The sequence below is a fragment of the Gracilinanus agilis genome, chromosome 3 (assembly GCF_016433145.1).
Source record: "Gracilinanus agilis isolate LMUSP501 chromosome 3, AgileGrace, whole genome shotgun sequence".
Classification (NCBI taxonomy): Eukaryota; Metazoa; Chordata; class Mammalia; order Didelphimorphia; family Didelphidae; genus Gracilinanus; species Gracilinanus agilis.
This window is the reverse complement of record NC_058132.1, coordinates 91,865,146-91,883,240: the sequence shown is the minus strand read 5'-3', so window position 1 is coordinate 91,883,240 and position 18,095 is coordinate 91,865,146. Positions and strand designations below refer to the sequence as shown.

General features: G+C 37.5%; 1 protein-coding gene across 1 annotated transcript in view; it reads right to left on the bottom strand.

Annotated features, from left to right (window-relative positions):
- Positions 1–18,095, bottom strand: part of RNF121 (ring finger protein 121) — a 109,347-nt gene that overhangs the window by 64,889 nt on the left and 26,363 nt on the right. The window contains exons 4-5 of the mRNA XM_044668905.1: positions 12,125–12,162; positions 1,467–1,608 (exon numbers count right to left, since the gene is read on the bottom strand). Coding sequence (XP_044524840.1) covers positions 1,467–1,608; positions 12,125–12,162 — 180 coding nt within the window. The remainder of the gene's footprint in view (positions 1–1,466; positions 1,609–12,124; positions 12,163–18,095) is intronic.

Sequence of the window (18,095 nt, the reverse complement as noted above, 5' to 3'; positions counted from 1 at the left end):
ACTGCTTTCATGAAGGCCCATCCTAGTAATAAAAAGTCCCACATGCCTTTTCTTTTTGAAAGACCAACATATTTGGACCACAGTCAAACTTCCAACTTTCTGGAATCCTTAAGCAGTTGAAATGATGAAAATTTTGGAGAGTTGGAGGGTCAACTTGCTATGCACTCAAGACCCTATTTTGTTTTGAAAATCTTGCTAAGATGTACACCAACTTTCTTCCTTTTTTAAAATGACACTGTCTTAAGTAGAACATGCAGGTCATAAATTTTACTCTCTTCCTGCCAACTCAGAGTAATAACTATGAATACTAATTATTGCACTAGATTACAAAAAAGCAATGCCCTCAGTGGATTTTGAGATGTATGGGGCTTTTCTCCAATACTCAGGGCCTCAAGACTATTGGGTTTTAAAAGAATAACTCACACTTCAAATAAAGTCTTATGGTCTAAAAAATACTGTTTCTTTCTTTAAAACAAACAGATAGCACTTTCTAGGTTGGAATATAGGTGTTACTACTTTTGGCAACAAGAATAGCTGCTCAATTTTCTATTGTCCTTTAAGTTATACAAAGTGCTTTCCTCAGTCAACTTGTTGAGAGTGGTAGAGGCTTACAGATGAGGAAAATGGAGAATTAGAGCAGGTAAATGATAGGCCTCAGTGACCAAACCAAGCCCTGAACCCTGATCAAGAAACTGAGGCTGAGAGTGGTTCATCTAGGGTTATAAAGGAATAAATAGTAAACATCCAAGATGTTAATTTAAGTCCTCTCTTTCTAGTTTCACTGTTTTTCTACTATGCTATGTTGTTGCTCCAGCTCACACTCTGAATTTTTTGCTCCTAATTTGCTATGGACTATAAAAAGCAGATATCCACACATATTTAGGTTTCACATAAAAGTTAAAGTTAACCAAATGAGTAGGAACTGAAGTGGCTCATCATTACATAAAAGGGAAAAAGTTTTTATGTACCTTAACTACTAAATTGTTTTAACTCAGCCACAGACAGTCTGGTACAGTAGTTTTTTTTGTATCTGGAGATAAAAGATCTCAGTTCAAGTCCTATCTATTTCATTCCCTTATTCGTGCAACTTTAGGCAAGTCACTTAAGTGGTCAAGAGCCTTAGTTTCCTCTTCTGTAAATTGGGAAAATATTACATACCATACTTATCTCATTGGGTTATTAATTGTAAAGAAAGCATTTTATAAAGCTTAATGTGTTAATAGGAATGATTATCCTATCATCATGCTATCATGACAAAGGTTATCATAAGCTGAGTTCTAAACAGGTAGGATATTGGATATAGCTTCTCCATCTATGCATGTGTATTTAATCCCTTTATTATTCTGTGAAACTGTGGTTTGTATCAGCGCTTTTCAGTTCACACCGAGTCCAAAGAGAACTTGCCCAGTGCTACATGCATATAACTTATCTAGCAATAACAGAGGTGGGGGTAGAGAATAGCTTACATTATAGGACCGGGGATGCCTCTGCTTCCATTGCACCAATAGTAGCTGTGCCACCACCAGGGTTGCGATGAGGATGAGGACCATCTCTGCATGCATGGCCTCGTGGCCACGGTGCTTGGCATGCATCCGTGCGTGCTCGATTCTGGAAGTCAAACAAATGCATTAGGCTGACAGTGGAGGAAGAAGAAGCATCTCACCTCTGCCACTATAGATTTAGAATTATAGCACATCATAGCTGGAAGCACTCCAAGAACACAGAACGTAGAATTGTGGAGCTGGAAAGTACCGAAAAACAAGAATATTTAAAGCTAGGAGAAAACCTGTTAATGAAGGGACAATATTCTTGGCATTACTAATCTAAAGAAAAGAATAAACTAGTTGCATGATGGCTTAGTTTAAATAAAGTCTCTTACTATCCAATCTCCAAATAGATGCCTATGTATCTAGAAAATCCTTCTATTCATCTTTCTGCCTGCTATAATTTATACCTCAACTCAAATAATACCTTACCTCCACCATGAAACTTCCTTGACCTCTCAAATGGATAAAGAATCCTTTCTCCCAAAAGACATACGTCAATCTCACAAAGTATTGTGTACCCTTCTGACTCATTTATATATTACTTTGTATTATGGTTTTCTGGGTATATGTCATATACTTCTGACTAGACTTGAAGTTCAAAGTAGGGAAGAGACTCTGTCTTACTAAATTCTGAATCTCTCTCTCTCAGATTATATTTTCCAGACCAAGATCCTTATCTTGCTCCCTTTTCTTTTCTCAAATTCTCCATCCAGGTCACATTCTTCCTCTCCAATCCAAACCCATCCTTATCTTTGAGGATTCTAACATAAACACTGATGTTCTCTCAAACTCTATAGTCTTATAGTTCACTAATATCTTCATTCCACTGTAACCACAAAACGATGGCTCCTACCTTTGATCTCACCATTACTCAGAACTACCTCCATGTCCAGAATTCTTAATTCCTATCTGAACATGAACTTCTATTCTTCCAACTCTCCTTTTACTTCACTCTTCCTAAACTTATTCTTTGTCACAATCTCTACTCTTTTCATTCTTCCTGTTCTTCTGGTCTATTACTACCCCCGTCTATCTTCCATTCAGTCCTGACTCTATGATTGGGCAATTAAACTACCTACTGTCTTCTATCACTGACTCATTTACCCCTCTTGTCCTATTATCCAACATACTGTCAAACTCCAGACCTGGATTACCCTCATCATCTATTCTCACTATTCCTTTAGTGCTGCTAAATGCTGGTAAGGGAAAAAGTTCATCACCATGAACTTGGTTCATTAAAAATTTATGTTACCTAATGTCACTTGGACCCACCTGGCTACATAGTAATCCTTTCTTCCCTGACCTACTGTCACATTCTACACAGTGGCCATTCAAACTTTCCCTAAATCCTCTACATCATCCCTTGCACCTTTATCTCAAAAGAACTAGCCTCTACTTTGTGGAAAAAATGGTAGCCATCTGTCAAATCCTTCTTCCTCTCCTGCTAGAACTTCAAAACCTCTTTTACATCATCCTCCCATTCCTTCTTCCTCTGCTTCAATCTCTGGCAAAGAAATGGTCCTTCTCTTTGCCAAGACCAAGTCCTAGCCCTCTATTTGTAATTTAAATACTAATCTCTCCAGGTTACTCTCAGAGTCTGCTCCCTTGATCATTTCCTTTCTTTCATCTTCAAGCATTTGTTAAGTGACTGTCTTCAGACTGTTGTGTCTGAAGACACAAAGACAAAAAATTAAACTCTCCCTAATTAATTTTACTGGTGAAGACAACACATACAGGTAGATATAAAATATATAAAAAAATAAACCTGAAATAATTTTTAGGTACTAGCTTCTGGAGGGTAGGGAGTGGTTCAAAAAAGACCTCATGTAGTAAGTCATTCTTGAATTGACTCTCAAGGAGGCTAAGCATTCTAAGAAGAAGAGGCATGTGTAAAGGCAAGAGTAATGTGTGGGGTCCAACATGCACACCAGTTTGGCTGCAGTAGAGTAATTTCCAATAAGTTTGAAAATGTAGACTGAAGCTAGATCATTAAAAGTCTTTAAATATTAAACAAAGGCATTTGTATTTTATCCTAGAGGCAACAGGGAGTCACAATAATAGTCGAAGGAGTGCTTTAAGAGTAGCCCTTTAGAAGCTGTATGAAAGATGATTTGGAGAGGAGACAAGCAAGAAGCTCAAATAGGGAGGCTATTTCAGTAGTTTAGGGGAAAGGCCAGATGAATAGAGAAGAGGATAAGAGAAATGTCGAGAGACAATGACTACAGAGATGAAAGAATGAAAAGTCAAGAATGACTCCAAAGAGGGTAGCTAGGGCTCAGTGGAGAGAGCACCAAATGTGAAGATGGGAGATCCGGGATTCAAATTTGGCCTCAGATACTTCCTAGCTATGTGACTGTGGGCAACCCTAATTGTCTAGCCCTTACCACTCTTCTGCCTTGGAACCAATAAGTCAGTATCAATTCTAAAGCAGAAAGTATGGGTTAAAAAAAAATGACTTCAAAGGTTATGAACCTGTGTACAATGGAAGGACAGTAACTTCAGCAGAAATAGGAAAGTTAAGAAGAGGGGAAGCTATCAATTGGTATTTCCCCTAGGACCTGGAATCATCTCTTGTACATAGTAAAGACTTAATAAATATTTTTTGATTTATATTGTAAATTCTGTGATTCCCTGTCATCCTCTTCTGCATGCACTCCAGGTCTTTACAATATTAATTGCTAATAATTCACATTTACATAGCATTTCCTGATAACAGCCAATGCAAACCCCTCTAAATGCATAAAATATCCCATTCTGTCCCATCTTCTCCAAAAGACTGCTCCTTAATCTTGTCACTCTTACTTATTTTCAATCTCTCCTGTCAATTGCCCATTTCCCTAATGCTCCTGTAAAGATACTCATGGTTCTTCTATTCCCCCCAAAAAGTCACACTTGATTTATCCATTTCTGCTACCTATCATCCTTTATCTCTCCTTCCTTTCATGGCTAAATGTTTTGAGAAGAACATCTACAACAGGTGCTTCCACTTTCTTCCTTCTTTTCCTTTTTAACTCTGCAGTCTGGCTTTTAACCTCATTTTTCAACTAAAACTAATCTGTCCAAGTTTACTTCTCAATCACCTCTGTAACCTTTGACAAAGGGCTCTGACTACTAAAGGAGTTAGTATTTTATCCTCTAGCAGCGTTGGTGACCACTTTAGAGTTCACCTACCCAAACTGTAACTTCAAGCTGCCTGTAAGCCCTCCTTGATTTGGGCAGCTGGACAGAGGGGCAGGGCATGCAAAAAAATATCCTCAGGTGCTGGGAAGACTGGGAATGGAGCAGCTCCCCGTGTCCCCCCCTATCCCCCCCATGCTGTCGATATTTCGCCAATGCTGTCCTATAGGATGTCTCCCAAGACTATCCCAAGTCTATCCTTGGGACTCCTAAGACTCTGCCCTGGTCCTCCTCTGTTCTCTCTGGAAATCTAACACTGGCCTGTACCACTTTATTCGGCACCCCAATACAACCATTGGATTTTAAATGGAGAAAGGTTTAAATCTAAGATTGAAGTTACAACTTTGCTTCTTTCCCCACCCTCTTGTTGAATAAGAATGGGGACAAAACTTTTTTGTTTATCTGTAAACAAGGGTAGAGAAAAAAATAGTGGGTTAGAGAAAGGTGGACATGTGCACAATGTAGCCACTGGGGGGGGGGGGGGTGCCTCATGACTCCCTGGTGTCCAGGAGAGTGAAATCAGAGTGCTCCAATTGGGGGAACTTAGGAAAGGGATGTCATGAAGAGCATAAACTGGAGTAGAGGAAGAAAGTAGGGCTGCTTTGCCTTGGGATCATGGACAGTGGCCAAGGGAGCACTGGCTTGCACAGCTGGCTTAAGGGGAGGTGGTTAGGAGAGTACCAGTTCAGGTGGTCTGGGTAGTGTGGCTTGGGACAGCCTAAATGAACAATGGCGTGAAAAACCAGCTCAGGGCTGGTTAAGTGAGCATCAGCATACCCAAGGTGTGGCTCAGAACTGGAACAGTCAGCTGGGAGGAAAGGCTGCTAAGGGAACAGCCAGCCACACATGGCTGGTGGCCTTTCTTCCTCTGGCCTGCTTTCTATTATTTAATAAATAGTTAAAAATTAAGATATCATCTCCAGAGAATTTTAATCATAACATCTCTTTATAATATTTCATTTAGTGACCTTATTAGCATTCACTGATTCAATTGAATCAGATAATTCTTGGGTCTATTTGTCTAGTCCTAACTTTTTCTCAACAACACCTGTCTTTGAGACTTCTAGAACTGTATGTTCTACAGAAATTATAAATTTAGCAACCTAAAACTGATAATGACTCTTTTCTCCCAAACACTACCCTCTTCCATTACTGTTGAAAGTACCACAATTCCTCCAGGCATCTAGACTCAAAATCAGTCATCCTCAACTCCTTACTCTTTTTGCCTTCAAAAATTCTCTAATATAGGCCTCTTCTCTCCTCTAACACCCTGGGGCAGACCCTCATCATCTCTTGCCTGGACTATTATAATAGTCTATTGGTTGGTCTCCTTCCCTCAAGTCTCTCCCCATTCCAGACCATCCTCCACTTAGCTATCAAATTGAACTTCTTCAAGAGAAGGTCCGACCATGTCTCCCCAATATTCCCTTACCCCCACTCCCAATTCAATAAACTCTACTGACTCCTTATTATCTTCATGATCAAATATAAAATCTTTGGTTTGGCTTTTAAAGTCTTTCATAATTTGGTCCCTTCTTTACTTCTCCAGTCTTCCTGAACTTTCTTCCCAACCTTGAATATTCTATACCTCCTTGATGTTTCCATCTCTAAACCTTTCTACTTTCAATGGCTATCTTCAGATCCTGGAAATCTCCCTCCTCATCTGTCTCCTGCCTTCTGTGTTCATTCAAGTCTGAACTAAGTCACAATTTATAGCAGAAGCCTCATGGACCTCTTTAATCTTAGTGCCTTCCTTCTGAGGCTTTCCCCAATTTAATATTTGTTTGTATGTGTGTGTGTGCGCATACATGCACACAAGCATGTTCACACACACACATTTGTAGATAGCTGACCACTTGTTATTGTCCTTGTCAGCCTCTGATTTCCTTAAAAGCATGGAATATTTTTGCCTTTCTTTGTATCCTCAGCAATTAGCATAGTGTCTGACACAGAGCAGATGCTTACTGATTGAACGATTCTGTGAGGCAGAAATACATAGCTCCATTTTACAGACAAGAAACAAAGGCATACTTGCTGAAAGTTATAAACAGTAATTAAATGGCAAAGTTGAGATAGAAAACAAAGATCTCTATCTTTGCTTTGTTTTGCTTTTATTTTTTAAAAAATAAGTTTTTATTGATGTCTTTTTGTTTTTTACATTATCATAGTTATTTCCTCTCCCACTCCCTCCTGAAAGCTAATTCCATGTAAAAGTATTTTAAAAAGGAAACTCCCCCCCCTACACAAAAAAACTGCACAACTGATTGATACAATGAAATGGGCAATAGGGATATCTGTGGATCTTCCATCTTCTCAAAGGAGAAGTGGGTTAGAGCTGACTTTTCCTATCTCTTTATTAGAGTCATGTTTGATCTTTATCATTGTTTCATTCACTTTTGATTTGTGTGTATGGTTTTCTTTCCATTTACATTGTGGTTATCGTGTATGTTTTTTTAGTTCTCCTTACTTTACTCTCAGTCATTTCATGTTGATCTTTCCATGCTTCTCTGTATTCATCACACGAATCATTTCTCACAGCAGTAATATTCTGTTACATCCATATATCAATTTGTTTAGCCATTCCCCAGTCAATGGCTATCTATTTTGTTTCCAATTCTTAGCTATCACAAAAGGTGCTGCTCTAAATATTTTTAAGTACATGGGGACTCTTCTTATCAGTGGCCTCTTTGGGGCATAAGTCTAGCAATAGAATCTTTAGTTTAAAGGGTATGGACATTTTAGACACTTTTCATAACTTTAAACTGCTTTCCAAAATGGTTGTACTATTTCATTGCTGATTTTTCCACAACCCCGCTAATGCTAACTCTTGCCATTTCCTGTCATTTCTGCCAGTTTGCATGGTATGAAACCTCAGAATTGTTTTGATTTGAATTTCTCTTATTATTTAGTGATTTGGAACATTCTTTCATCTGATTGTGAGTACTTTGAAGTTCTTCTTTTGGGAACTGTTAATGTGTAATTTTTGACCACTAATCTATTAGGGAATGACTATTAAGTCTTAATTTTATATATCTTGAATAACAAATCCTTATAGAGAAATGTGATGTAAATTTTTTCCCTTGATTCAACCACTTCTCTTATCCTAGGTGCATTAATTTTGTCTGTGCAGAATCTTTTCAACTGCATGTAATCAAAGTTACCTAGCTTACTTTTTGTAATTGCCTTCTTTGGTTCAGATTACATCTCCTACCCTCCTATCCATAGCTGAGAAGTACATGATCTACTTCTCTTTAATTTTTTAAAATTCTGTGATTTTTAATATTAAGGTTGCATAGCCAATGGACCATTATCATGAAATATGGGGAAGGTGATGGTCTAAGCCTAATTTCTACCAGATCGCTTTCCAGTTTTCCTAGCAGTTTTAAAGGTAATTTATGTTTTCAACTTAATCAAACACAGTTATTGCGTACTATTGTTTCAGATTCTTTGTTGTCTAGAATGATCCATTCTATGACCTTTTTTCCTAAATAATACTACATGGTTTTGATGATTGCTGCTTTATAATATAGTTTGAAGCTTAGAAGTACTATTCCTCCTTCTATTTCTTTTTATCATTTCCCTTCATATTCCAGATCTTTTTTTTCCAAATGAATTTTATTAACATTTTGTCAAGTTCTTTAAAGTAACTCTTTGGTGATTTAATTGACATAGCATTAAAAGTATCAATTTAGTAATAGTATTTTTATTATATTGGCAAATCCTATTCATAAGCACTGAATATTCATCATCTTATTTAATTTGTTCTTTTTTTCTTAAGGAGCACTTTGTAATTGAATTCATATAAGTCTTTGTGTGCTTTGGTAAGTTGATGCTTAGGCATTTTTATCTCATAGTTAATTGGAATGGAATTTCCTTATTTTTGCTTCTTGGGTTTTATTATTATATAGTAATACTGTTGATTTTTGAGGATTTATTTTGTAGCCTTCAATTTTGCTGAAACTATTGTCTCAACTAGTATCTTTGCTGATTCCCTAGGATTTACTAAGTATATCATCATATTATCAGCAAATAGATAGTTCCAGTGCTTCTTCTATTATACTCCCTTTCAGTTTGTCAATCTCTCTCTTAAGACTGAATTGAATACAATACTTCAGATGTAGTTTAAGTATTAAAGAGAAGTATGGAATAATTAATTCCCATGACCTGGACATTGGCCTGCCAATGCAGCATTAATTTCCTTTAGTAAGTCAAATCATAATAATGGCTCATGCTGGGCTTGTAGTCACCTAAGATCCTCAGGTTGTCCTTACGTGAATTACACTCAAGTTATGCCTCTCCCATCCTACACTTGTGTATATAAACCATTTAATTTAAATGTAAGACTTTATTCCTACTTAATTCCACTTAATTTATTTTATCATAACTTTCCAAATCATTCTGAATCATGATTTCATCATTCAACAGAGCTATAACACTCAGCTTTGTATCACCTACAAATTACCTAATTTGAGCTTCTGTGTAAATGGAATTAGCTTACCCTTATTCTTTCTTTAGACTTTAGCCACCAGGAATATATCACCCACCCAACTTAGAATTAAGTGGGGAGGGGGGAGGTCTATGACCCACATGTGCTAGTAAGTGACAAATCAAAAACAAGTGACTGCCCGCTGGGCAGCCCAAAACAAGGTTGAGACTGTCATTTGTCCTCGTAGAACTGGAGGGGGGACGTAGGAAGTGAAGAAACGAACTATCTTTTAAATATGATGGTAACTTCCTGTACCTCAGACTGCTTCCTTTTGAATTGTCACGTGGGTAAGTTTTCCTTTCCTTTCCTTTTTCTTGGTGTTTCTGGAGGCCCTAGCCTCAAAAGAAGCCTCTCTTCTTAGAGGAGGCCTTGTGGCTAGAGGCCTTGTTTAATTAACCTCTGTGCCCCCTAACTTGGGTCTTTTATTTTGGAATCGGGTAATCAATTCCTGGTGACCAAACTTTAAATATCCAGTCCAACCATAATCTGTTTCCCCTTTTACATTTCATAGAAACTTTGTTGAAAAGGAAGAACATGTGTTAATTTCATTTTATAGAAGAGAAAACTAAGACTCAAAGTTAGATGACCTGTCCAAATGTCATTTTTTTTATAGTACCTTGCCTCCATGTAATGATTCAAACTATTCCCCATTCCTAGAATCAATCTATCTCTATCCTTCTCTAACCTTCCCTGTGAAGTCTTTCTTAAGTTCCCTAGATGAAAATATTCTCTCCCTCCTCAAATTTTCCTGCCACATTTTAACTGCAACTCTTTACTTGATCACATTCTGTCTTGTGTGAGTATCCCCTCAATTTTGCAATTTCAAAGAACATCCAATTCAAACCTCACCTAACAAAGAGAAGACTTCTATAATATTTCCCAACACATGGTCAATCAGTCTTCACCCAAAGACCTTCAGTGAGGGGGAAACTATCTACAGAGAGCAGTCTATGCTGCCTTTTCCCCCCTAACTTCAATTCTAAATCTGCCCTTCTGGAACTTTATTCTTTCAATAAACATTTATTAATCACCTACTATGTTCAATGAACTAAGTCAGAGCATCTCTACACTTAAGATGCTTACATTCTAGTGAGGGGAAAACAAATATATATCTAGATTAAATTAATTTAAAAACATACAAAGTAATATTAAAGGTATATAATGGGAGAAAGACATTAACAACTGATTGGATCAGGAAAGATTTCTCATAGGTAGCACTTGATCTAAGTCTTAATAGTAATTCTAGAAAGTAAAGGAGTATATATTCCTGGTTCTAGACCAGTGGTTCCCAAACTTTTTTGGCCTACCACCCCCTTTCCAGAAAAAAATATTACTTAGCGCCCCCTGTCACATACTATCACCGCCCCCTTACAGTTATTCACCGCCCCCAAATGCACCTGTGGCCATCACTGCCTCCCCTGGATCGCTGCAGCACCCACCAGGGGGCAGTGGCGCCCACTTTGGGAATCACTGTTCTAGACTCTTGGGCCAAGCAACAGAAACTGATTTCCTCTTCTCTATGACAATGATCAAAACACATGAAGTCAGCTATCGTCCTATCCTGTCCTTTCCCATCTTCTCCTCTTACCTCTAACAGTATTCTTTTCTCTAGATTAATAGTTTCCAGTTCCTGTCCAATGGCACAAGGAATCTTGAGACTCCTCACCAACTTAGGTTCCTTTCTTTAGATGCACAACAGCTTAACAATATCTTTCTTCAAATGTGGTGCCAAAGGCTTAATATACAATCTAAGACAAGCTTTGACCTAAGCAGTATGTAATGCAATGGACAATTTATTATTTTCAGCATCCTGGAAACTATGATTATGTTCAAGCAGATGAAGTTGGATGTAGTAGACTATAAGCTCCTAAAAGTCAAGGACTGTCATTTTTTATCTTTGCATATGCCTGGCATATAAAAGCATTCAAAATTTATCTGTTCACTGAATAGTGAGACAACTCTTGATTGTTAGGAAGTAGTTTACTATATTTAATGTAAATCTGCTTCGAAACTCAAATTTTCTAATTCCTAGGATTATTGCTAGAATGGGAATATTAGCATAACTTGTTAAGGGAATTAATATGCTCTTTTTCCAAGCCCCTCCCCCCCTTCACTGCAAAAGTCAGGAACTTAGGGTGTGGAACACCATATATAACATTATATTTTTTAAATATGTTGGTTAGTCTTGTGGAATTGTTTTTCTTCTTTTAAAATTAATCTTTATAAGGGATAGCTCTTTCGTAGGCAATGTAGATGATGTAAAAACAAAAGATATAAATTTTTATTTTAAAAAGCAAAAACAAACCAAAACTCACTCTTCTTCAGGTCCTGGATGGAACTCACTACAGAATGAATGATCCATGTGCTGGGTAGAAACCCTAAACTTTTTAGTATCCTTGAGGAGCTTAGGGCCAGGAATGACTTCTACCTTGGCTAGATACTATAAAGCTGCTATCAGATTTCATATAAAACATTAAGTATAAGGGGGTCCCTTAAAAACAGTTCTTAAATTGGAGTCTATAAATTGGTTTTAGGAAATATTTTGAAAACTTTTTGATATAATTGTTTTCTTTTTAACCTTACACATTTTATATATTTAAAAACATGATTTCTGTGGAATCTGTAGCCTTTGGCAGACTGCCAAAGGGGTGCATGACAAAAGTCTAAGAACTCCTAATCTAGTCCAAACTTCTCATTTTATGTGAGAAAACTAAGACCTGAAAGACGAAAGACTTACCCAAGGTCACATATGTAGAGGAATCATGTGACTAATTACAAATCTAGTGTTATTCTCACTACACAACATTACATTTTTTTTAAAAATCAATGGACAATCAGTTCACTTTGTCCTGTTCCATGCAGGTCTATCAGTTACTAGGCCCTCACCAGGTACAGTCCCAGCAATAGCACTTACCTCCATCGTTCCTCAGGGGACAGGTCTGAAAGATCAACCTGAAAAAAAATACCATCAGAAAACCAGTTACTATTATTGTGACATGATAAACCCTGCTAAACAGTTTAATAACATGGCCACAAGCACCTTCAACAATGGCTACCAAGGTCCCTAGAGAAGTAAATGGCTCATCTCCTTCAAGGGGCTTTCCCTGATTACTCTAGCCCACAATGCTCTCTTTCTCTCTTCTCTACTTCCCACAGTATCATTCATTTTGACCCTTATTTGTATAATGAGTCTATTATTCAACTTTAGGAGAGATTCCATGGTGCAGTAGAATGAGCACTGAGTCAGGAGCAAGTTCAAATCTTGCTCCTACCACTTACTAGACATATGCATCTGGTTAAGTCCCTCATTGTCTCTGGTCTTCAGTTTTCTTATTCGTAAAATTAGGAGGCTAAACTACAAGGTCCTTTCCAGCTCTGAGTCTTTGACCTCATGAACATTTGTACCATTTTGCAACACCCCCACTCATTTTGGTCCTTAATTACTGACATTCTTATATTATTTCCTCTACTAAGGCTTACTACCAGTGCCTCTACTACAACACTGAGGTGACTTAGAAGGCTCAGTGAAATCAAAATTGTGGCAAGTCCTACCAAGTAGGAAAGATTTCCAATGTAGACCTAGTAATGGTTTGTGTGCCTATTATTCAAACACTAGACCAGCTGAACCTTAGAAAAGGTTCACCACTAGCAGACTAGTTACCAGATGCTAATTTTTTTTATCCCTGGAAATTCCTGAAGTCCTTTAACTAAAGACTAGAGAGAGGATGTATTGCGCCTTGTGGAAAGAGTACCCACTTCAGTGAAATCACAGATCTTTGAAGTGTTGAAGAACTGGATATGGAGTCAAGCCATCTTGTATCAAATTCTGGCTTTCCTACTGCAATATTAATAATGATCATAATAGCAGCTGACAGTATGTGTTTATGTATATCCATATATGATATATATCATACCAATATAAAATTTTACAGTCAATAAAGCACTTTAAATGAATTGTCTCATCTGATTCTTTAATTCTGTATGATAGGGCAGGTAATATTATCCCCATTTTGCAGATGAGAAAATGGAATCTCAGATGAAGTGGCTTATTTTCATACCTTTACTAAGTGTTAGCTGGAACATGAACCCGAGCATTAAATTCTAACCCCAGAGCTTTTTTTTTAAACAACAGCATAGATGCTGTCATGGTGATAAAATGAGATGATAAATAAAAAACTATTATTTTAAAATAATATTTATTAATTTAAAGTTATTTTAACAATTATTATATTTATATTATATAGTTATAATAATTATGTGATTATTATTATTCATTAAACTATTACAAAGTAAATTTTGTAAACTACTAAATCTGCATAGCCTATGACCATTATTATTGACACAAGTCAGGAAAGGGAGAAACTGTTGGTCTCCTATACATATGCTTCCATTTCTTTTGAGAAAGGCAGAATAGAAGGCAAAAGACTACAAAAGCTGATCCTGTGATTTTGGATAATGTACCTAAAACTGTGTGTAGCTCTTGGAAACACAAGTGCTACTCAAATGCTAAAGGAAAGTGAGAATCTAGATCCTATCTTTTGTTCTGAAAAGAACTGAAAAGTTGATAGTCAACAAGCATTTATTAAATGCTACCATGCTCTAGGTAACTACTAAGCACTGTGGATACACACACAAAAGGTCAAAACAAACTTCTTCTGGCTAAAGACAGTTTCATTCTTTGTACCTGCATCCTTAATATCTAGTCACATAATAAGGATTTAATTGACAGGTCCAAGTAGCCAAAGATCATCTACAATTGTTCTATAAGTTTTGCAAAGATTTTCCAGCCCTTTTGTGTTCCCTTACCCTTAGGCTTTAAAATCTTCTAGTAAACCCCATTTAATATGAAAGGATATAAATTACACAGTCAACCATGCTTTTTGGCCTAAGAAACAAAACAATCTTAACATTCTGTCCTTTGATACAGAGACACAGGGGTTCAGGCTATGTATGACTCTACTCCATGGGGTCATGGTCCTTGAGACAATACTGGATTAGCAGATAATAACTCATATCTCAATAGTTCCATAGTTGCTGTTCCAAACCTCTCATTAAGCCTTCCATGTCTCTTCCAACTCTCAACCTCTCACATACTTCACCAAAATAAAATTGTCCCAAAATCCCTCCTTTCCCCTTCCTCTCATTTCATGTCATTCTGATATATTCTTCTACTGAAGAGGTGGCCCTTCTTGAAGAAAGTGATCTCAGATGAAGAGGTGGTTCTTCTTGCCAAAGCAAATCTGCCTACATGGGTTCATCCCTTTTCTTGACTTGTCCAACAAACTGCCCTCATTAAATACTCACTGTCTTACCTTCAATATCTCCCTATCTACTGGCTCCTTTGTTGTCTACAAGCAAGCTTTCATCTCCTACATTCTCAAAAAAACAACCCTCACTTGATTCATTCACCACTGCTACCTACTGTCCAATTATCTCCTCTTTCTCAGGTAAAGCTGGAAAAAGCCATCTACAATCAAGGAGTGTCTTCAAAATTCTTTTGTAATCTGAATTCATCTCATCATTTGCCTGAAGTTGCACTCTTCAAAGTTACCAACGATCTAATTGCCAAAACCAATGGTCTTTTCTCAAATCTAATTCTCCTTGATTTCTCCTCAACATTTCACACTGCTATCACCTGCTCCTGTCTCCACAGTCAATAACATTTATTAAGCACATACTATGGGCCAGACACTAACCTGAGTGCTTGGGGATACAAAGAAAGACAAAGGACACTCACTGCTCTCAAGGAGCTCAGAATCTAATAGAATACATATACATACATATACATACATACATACATATACAATATGGAAATAATCAACAGAGGAAAACACTAGAACTAAGAAGGATCAGGAAAAACTTCTAGTATAAGGTAGGATTTTAGTTGAGACTTGAAGGAAGGCTAGAAGGTGGAGACAAGGAGGGAGATTTCCAGGCATGGGAGATTACATTAAAAAATTTCAAAGTTGATAGATGAAAGTGTCTTCTTCAAGGTACAGCAAGGGGGCTTGTGTTACTGGATTGGAGTTAAGTGGAGGGAAGGGAGGAGAGGAAGGTGTGTGTGTAAGACTAAAAAAGGTAGAAGTGGGTAAAGTTGGGAAGGGTGATTAAAAAGAGCTTTGAATACCAAATAAAGGATTTTCTATATGATCCTAGAAATGATAAGGGGCCACAGATCAGCCTTGCATTTTAGGAATATCATTTATGCATGTCATAGATTTGCCACCACTGCTGTAGTGGGTAAAGACTTGAGGTAAAAGGAGACCAACAAGAAGGCCAAGACATGAAGACTGAGGTCTAAGTGAGAAAACAATTAAAAGTATTCAGAATTGGTGGAAGGGCCAGACTTAATAAGCAGTCGTGTTAAAGTATCCAGTCAAGTGCTCCAGGTCACTGTGGTTGTTCTAGGACTATTTTGGATATACAGTTCTAGGATTGGATAAAATCATAGATGTATAGCAGCCAAACCTGCAGATAACTCTTAAACTAGAAGAGATAACATACTGAGAAATGGGGTATATCTAAAAAAATAAAATGGCTTTCTATAGAAGGTGGTTCTAGAGTTGTCCTAAAGCCAAAGGATTTCAAGAGGTAGAAGTGAAGGAGGAACACATTCCAGGTATGGGGAATATGCAAAAACAAAAGTGAAATGGCTTCATGTCAGGGACCTACAAGAAACAGCAATTAGACAAGCATGGCTAAATGGCAGAGTAAGTGAAGGGAAATAAAAGGTAAGAAGATAGGAAGGATATAGCAAGGGGCCAAGTTTTAAGAGATTTAAATGCCAAATCAAGGACTTTATATTTGATCCTGGAGATAAAAGAGGGAAGACCCTGGACTTTACTGACTAGGAGAGTGTCATAATCAAACTTTCACTTAAAAAAACCATTTTGAAGGCCAGCTAGGTGGGACAGTGGATAGAGTACTGGACCTGGAGACAGGAAGATCTGAGTTCCAATCCACTCTCGGAAATTTACTAATTGTGTGACCCTGGGCAAGTCACTTAACTGTTTCCCTCCCTGGAAAATTTTTTTAAAATTATTTTGAAAGGTGAAATGATGATAAAATGCAGTGAGAAGAAGTTTGGGACAAGGAGATCAAATAGAAGGCTATTCCAATAGCCCATTTGGAGGGCCCAAACTAAAAATGATGGCTGCATAAGAAGGTGATGCAGACAAGAGATGTGACAATTGATTGTACACACGGGATGAGTGAAAGTAAAGAGTCAAGAGTGGCTCTGAAGTTGTGAAGCTGGTGATACAGTAATAGGGACATTTCAAATTGGATGTCCCACAGAGTAACAGGGAAGAGGGGTAGCTTTGGAGAGAAAGACATCAAGTTCTGTTTTGGATGTGTTAAGTCTGAGATATATATGAAATGTCCAATGGATAACTGGTGATGATGGACTGCATCTAGGGCTAGATATGCAGATCTGAAAATAACTGAACTCATGGAAGCTGATGAGAGACTGTATAGAGAAAAGAGAGAAGGGTCCAGAGCAGGGGGAAAAAGGGAGAGAATAGGGAATGTAAGCATGAAATATATAAAGATCCAACCAAGGAAATGGAGGAGTGTTATACAGGTAGGAGAACTAAAAGGGTGCAGTTACAAATACCTAGAGAAGTACTATACAGAAAGTGGTCAATAATGTCAAATGTTTCATTAGGCAAGAAGAATGAACAAGTTGTGAAAAGCATTAGATTTTGCAATTAAGAGATGACTGGTATTTTTGGAGAAAGCAGTTTCAGTTAAGTGAGGACAAAAGCTAGATTGCACAGGGTTTAGAAGACAGTAAGAAAAGAAGTGCAGTTATTGAGAATCTTTTTCACAGAGTTTAACTAAGGTGAGGAGGAAGGATACAGAAAGACAACCAACAAGGAAGAAGCTAGTAGATAGGGAAAGACAGAAGATACAAAAGTGAGGATGACAACCCATAAAACATTTCCATTCCCACCCTACAAGGTTCACTGATATCTTGTGGGGATTGGGAAGAAAAGGAATACGTATTTATTTGGTACCTACTATGTGCTAAACTCTATGAATATCATCTCATTGATCTAAGAATTAACAGCAAGAGGAGTCAGAAGAAATAGCTATGGGAAGATTAAAGAAGGCATCCCATGACATGAAAAACATAGAAAGGAGTAGGAAAAAGAAAATGAGAAAAAAGCCAAAGAGCAGGACACAACACCATTTTAAGAAAAGCAAGCTACTAATTAATAGGCACAAGTCCAAACCTGATATTCACCTTTCTGTTTAATTTGCCTTGTCTCAGCTAAGTACACACTACCATTTGCAGCCCAGATTCTAGGGCAGAGAGGAGTTCCACAAACAGCTCCTCCAAATGGCTTCAAGTGGAAGTGTAATCTGTTCTATCTGAAGAGAAACTAGGCTAAAAGAACTTGGCTGGACCTGAGCAGATATGTAAAGAGTCTGCCACATTTCCTTTCTAAAAGCAATCTGGAGAATAAAGAGTTGTCTTGATTTCTTTATAGCCAATTTTCTAAAATAGAAATCATTCCCCTCTTACCCTTCAATGAGAAAATAATTAAACCAAAACTTTTGTTAACACACTCCTCTCCCTCTAGAAAAGGCTTGAAGTCTAGCTCCAGATTTAATGTGCCTTTCTAGAGAAAAGGAAGGAGAAACCTGTCAGGCTGGCTTCACTAAAGTACTGCTCTAAAGACTTCCCTGGGAGAATTATAGTTACCAGGGCAGCAGAAGGTCTAACATCATCATACCTAAAGGCTATACCTTCAAGGAAGTCGTAAGCTAACCAGGATTCTAAATGCCACAATGAGCCTTACAACACCTGGCACCAATGCCAGAGAAAGTTTCAGTGAAAAGGTCCAAGTTCAACACTTCCAGCAAATATGCTCAGCAAA